The sequence below is a fragment of the Aegilops tauschii genome, chromosome 5, assembly GCF_002575655.3.
Source record: "Aegilops tauschii subsp. strangulata cultivar AL8/78 chromosome 5, Aet v6.0, whole genome shotgun sequence".
Classification (NCBI taxonomy): Eukaryota; Viridiplantae; Streptophyta; class Magnoliopsida; order Poales; family Poaceae; genus Aegilops; species Aegilops tauschii.
In genome coordinates this window covers 479,463,431-479,468,126 of record NC_053039.3, presented here as the reverse complement: position 1 = coordinate 479,468,126, position 4,696 = coordinate 479,463,431, and the positions used below count along the sequence as shown (strand labels likewise).

General features: G+C 47.6%; 1 protein-coding gene across 1 annotated transcript; it reads right to left on the bottom strand.

Annotated features, from left to right (window-relative positions):
• Positions 1 to 782: 782 nt before the first annotated feature.
• On the bottom strand, positions 783 to 4,161 carry LOC109745613 (uncharacterized). Its single transcript, XM_020304735.3, has 10 exons — positions 4,056 to 4,161; positions 3,564 to 3,801; positions 3,274 to 3,478; positions 3,066 to 3,156; positions 2,794 to 2,936; positions 2,463 to 2,706; positions 2,275 to 2,379; positions 1,770 to 1,952; positions 1,478 to 1,682; positions 783 to 1,375 (listed from the first exon to the last, which is right to left on the bottom strand). The coding sequence occupies exons 2-10, from the start codon at positions 3,778 to 3,780 to the stop codon at positions 894 to 896; spliced, it is 1,875 nt and encodes a 624-aa protein (XP_020160324.1). The 5' UTR covers positions 3,781 to 3,801; positions 4,056 to 4,161; the 3' UTR covers positions 783 to 893.
• Positions 4,162 to 4,696: the final 535 nt, after the last annotated feature.

The window sequence follows — 4,696 nt, the reverse complement described above, 5'->3', positions numbered from 1 at the left end:
CAACCACCAGCAAACCAAACACTTGTCCCTCCAGCCGATGTACAACCCAAAAGATGATGCCATGGGGGTGACGAGGTAGGAACCTCGCCATCATCCAATCTGGAAAGTCCGAATCTGGTGTTTCCCCCGGGGCACACAGGGAACACAAAGCGCCCCACAACGCCTCCAACGAGGTGACGACACTCGCGGGCGTCGCTGTTGATAGTTTCTGGCCAAGGCCAAACCAAGCTTTCGCTGGCAAATTCGCGCCCATTCCCGGCTGGACCACCAGATCAACCTCCTCCGTCATCCAGCATGCCCATGGATGACGTCTGCCGCTAGGAAATCGCACGACCGGAAGGGAGGGGGTCGAGGAGAGGGGCGGCGGCGGCTCCCAACTCCCTCGAGCAGAAACAAGGTGGGATCTGGATGACGAAGAGGGGTCGAGGTGAAGGGTGCTCGGATGATAAACCCCTTAGGAGGTGAACACCGACTTGACAAGAGCGGTGCCGCCAATGCAGTGATATTCTTGCCCTCCCACGAGACAAGCCTCCCTGGAACCTTGTGCTCGAGGAATTGAAAGTCTACTCTTTTTAGTTGCCAATCCAAGAGAGGTAGAGCCAAGTTGAGGTGACCGTAAAAAATAGGTACCACCAAGCTGGGGCGCTGTTTTTACATTTTTACAGAGTTGGGTCTTCATACATTTTTAAAGGGCTGGGGCGTTGTTTCTCACGTACTCTCTGAGGGGAGGATGTCGAAGAAAGCGCTAGATTTTGTTGCACAACAGAACTAACACCACAACAGCCGGAAGAATGCATCGCTCTTTTATTGAAAACAAATCAACCACAAACGCAATGTATCCCATCTCTCACAGCCCAACCGAGATACATTCCATCTCGGTCATCTCACCGGACTCACTTCTTGGCCTGCGTGGTGAGGCCAAACCCGAAGGGGAACAGCGGGTCGTAGTGCTTGTCGCCGACGTTCATCGGCAGCTGGTCCACCGACTTGAACCACGTCCTCGCCAGCTTCCCGGAGAACCCGTAGTCGCCGAACAAAACGTCGGCCACGCCCTGCCCCTCAGTGCCGGGCAGCCACGCGGCGACGAACGCGTCCATGGCGCCGATGTATGGCTCCACCACTAGCGGCCTGCCGGAAATGAGGACGACCACGCACTTGACACTCTTGCAGACGGTCTGGATCACCGAGGGTCCGGGGGCAGGGATCGTCAGGTTCAGGCTGTCGCCGAACGTCTCAGCATAGGGCGGCTCGCCGATAACCACAATCGCGTAGTCGTAGTTGCCGCTGTCCACGGCGGTGCTGTCCGGGTTCTCCGAGAAGACCACCTGCGTGCTGGGGTCGACGGTGGACTTGATCGCCGAAAGGATGGTCGTCCCTGCGTTTCATCATACGTTTCCATGAATTTCTGTTTCATTGATGAATGGCGACGTTGCTTCAAATTAGCACTAGAAGGAATGAAACACCAAACACCATTTACCAGTAGTATTGTCGTTGCCGGTCAATCCTTGCCATGTGATCGTCCATCCTCCACATTGGTTGCCCAAGTTGTCGGCGTGGCTTCCGGCAACGAGGATCTTACCGGCCTTCTTGGGGAGGGGCAACAATGGAGTGTAGGCAGATTTTCCATTTTTCAGCAACACCAGTGATTTTCTGACGGCTTCCCGGGCGATTTCTCGGTGTTCCTAACAAAAGGAATGAATTTACAGTAAGAATTTTATATTTTGAAGAATGAAGTGTGAGAGAAAGAAAGTATGTTGTTAGGAACTAACTTGCTTTCCGAGTTCGCCCATGAGGCTTGGATCGGCATAAGGATTCTCAAATAGACCCATGGTGAACTTAACCCGAAGAATCCTGTAGACAGCATCATCGATTCTGCTCATGGGGATAATGTTGTTCTTAACTTGGGATGTCAGTCCATCGATGAATTCTGTGTAGGCAAAAGGAACCATGATCTGCAGAAAAACACACATACCTTTTTAATCAAAATATAAATGTTGGGGTATTGAAAAGTGAGAGAGGGTGAAGTCTATTGATATGTTTTCTCATATTTTAACTGGATAATAGATGTAATTTTTTGCCTTCTGGTGAAGTTGTACGACAATATTAACTTACTTTTTTATGATTATGTATGCTTATATTACAAATATCTAATGAAGAAAATGTCAGATTTGTATTAGCTGCAGAAGGGATAACAGTTGTCAAGAATGTATCACAACCAGACAAGGAATATACTTTATCATGCTAGCTATTAACCAGACAAGGACTTTTGCTTACCATGTCAATACCTGCACCTACTCCGGCCTCAATCGAATAAGAATAGTTCAGGTGTTGGGGAGTAGTAATCCGATCAATGCCTTCCCAGTCTGAAATCACAAAACCCTATGTGCACGAAATACCAAAAATTAATGAAAAGAGTATCTCTTAATTTGAGCTTGTTCTTTTGCCTGGCATGAGAAACATACCCTAAATTTGAGCTTGTTCTTGAGGAAATCAGTGATTAGGTGATGGTTGGCGTGCATTTTCTTTCCATTCCAACTATTGTATGAGACCATAATAGTGGAGACGCCTCTGATGATAGAATTATAATAAGCAGGCATATGAATAGTCATCAAGCCATCGTTGTCGATGATTGTATTGCCCTCGTTGATCCCCATAAACGTACCACCATCACCAACATAGTGCTTTGCACATGCGGCAACTTTCTTACTGCAGAGGGTATCGAAGCGATGACAAAGTTAGTCACATCTCCTAGTGTAACATTACTTTCATATTTACACGTCAGGGTAAATATACCTTCCACCAACATATGGTCTTCCTTTGATATCTGATGGATCATCGCCTTGCAAGCCAGAGATAATTGTGGTCATTGAACGGACAACATTTGGGTCTTCACTGTAGCTTTCATAGCAGCGTCCCCATCTTGGGTCTCTACAAACCTGATCATAAACAAATAAATGAGTAAGTAAGAACAATAAATCTTTGTTGTATTTACTACTAGAAAGAACATAACAACAAATATTTGCTAGGAGACCAACTGCTAAACACGCAATAGTATTATCTATTACCGCAATACATGGAGCAAAGACGTATGGAATCCCGGTGGCTCTAACTTCAAGAGCAGTTGCTTCTCCTATCCTCTTCACCAACTCAGGGTCCCTGGAAGACCGGGACACGTTAACAATATATATAGACGGGGAATTGACATATGCATCGCATTATCGATGTAATACACGAAATGTATCTATCATATAAAAAATGAAGAGAAATTCACACCTGGTAGCTCCGAGGCCAACGTTATGGGGGAAGACGGTGGCTTTGTAGACGTTATTGTGACCATGCACAGCGTCAATACCGTAGATAATCGGAATACCTAGGCGGGTGGACATGGCGTCCTTTTGCATTTCGTTCACCATCGACTGCCAAGCCGCAACGGTTGCCTTGGAAGAAGGCACGCTGCCTCCACCACTCAGCACGCTGCCTGCATCACGGCATGCACACCAATGTCAAACACAAACTCTGCAGTCCTTCACCATATTTTTGCTACATATTTAGCTCTGGTTTACCTATGAAGTACTTGGATAGCACCCCCGTCGTGGCGTTCTCCCTCTCGATCTGAGTCATCTGGCCGATCTTCTCCGCGAGAGTCATCCGGCCGAGCAGGTCCTTGATGCGAACACCAATCGACTGCTTCGGGTCCTTGTACTTGAGATATTCTGCCCTCCCCAGCACCGCCAAGCAGAACATGAGGAGAACCAAGGTGGCCCTGTGCACACTCCCCATCTTGTCTGACTATACGTAGACCTGAGTAAAGGGATGCTAATCATGTGAATAAACATTCGATGAATCTTATATATGCAGCAAAGAAAAATCAGTTACGGGCTATTTGCAGTGAGAGGTTCCACTGTTGGTGACATCAAGTTACTGACTAAGTTGGCAGATAACAACCAAAGCTCAGAGACTACACGGCAACACTGTATGTGTGTGTATACCACAAAAGTAGAAACTAGCAATGGAATTTGTATGCAGCGCACAACGCAAGCGCGAGAAACCGATACCTTCTCGCAACAGCAGGATGAACTCCGCAGCCTTGGAGCTGCCTCTGACGGGGGCTGCCTGAGAATGATGAGAAGGGCGAGCGAGCTAGAGCGTGTCCTGCCTGGCCATGAAAGGAAGCACCAGCTCCTTTTATAGCCCGGCCAGTGGGTAGTCTAACGTACACACGAGGATCGCAAGGCGGCAAAAAAGAAGCGAAAGAAATCATCGGATCTGATTCGAACGAGTGGATCTCACGCCTTATCAGCTACTGGCTCCGACGACCCGGCGGCTAGTAACGATGGGATCGAGATCTCTGCGTCCACATTAATTGCTCAGGTTACTGCAACACCACTATGATGACCTCGAGAGGATCGATGGGTCTCTATCAATATGGAACTATGGACGAGATCGTTGAGTAGCTAGTTGTTAATTCCCAGTTGATGCTGACAACGCTGACACCCTACACACAGCATAGCGCAGTTCATGCTGAAAATAGTTCTGAGTATGTACTACCTCCGTAAACTAATATAAGAGCGTTTAGATCACTATTTCAGTATTCTAAACGCTCTTATATTAGTTTACAGAAAGAGTACTACGGTATGATGACGCTGAATCCCCATAGTTCACCGAATGACAATAGTGCATGGCAGACAAAGACTAA

Excerpts from the sequence above, each read along its gene's own strand:
- LOC109745613 (XM_020304735.3), bottom strand. The coding sequence starts at position 3,780 with ATGGGGAGTGTGCACAGGGCCACCTTGGTTCTCCTCATGTTCTGCTTG. Across the intron at positions 3,157-3,273 it reads GTTGGCCTCGGAGCTACCAG|GGACCCTGAGTTGGTGAAGA; the intron begins GTGTGAATTTCT and ends CCGGTCTTCCAG. Across the intron at positions 1,683-1,769 it reads TGGGCGAACTCGGAAAGCAA|GAACACCGAGAAATCGCCCG; the intron begins GTTAGTTCCTAA and ends TCCTTTTGTTAG.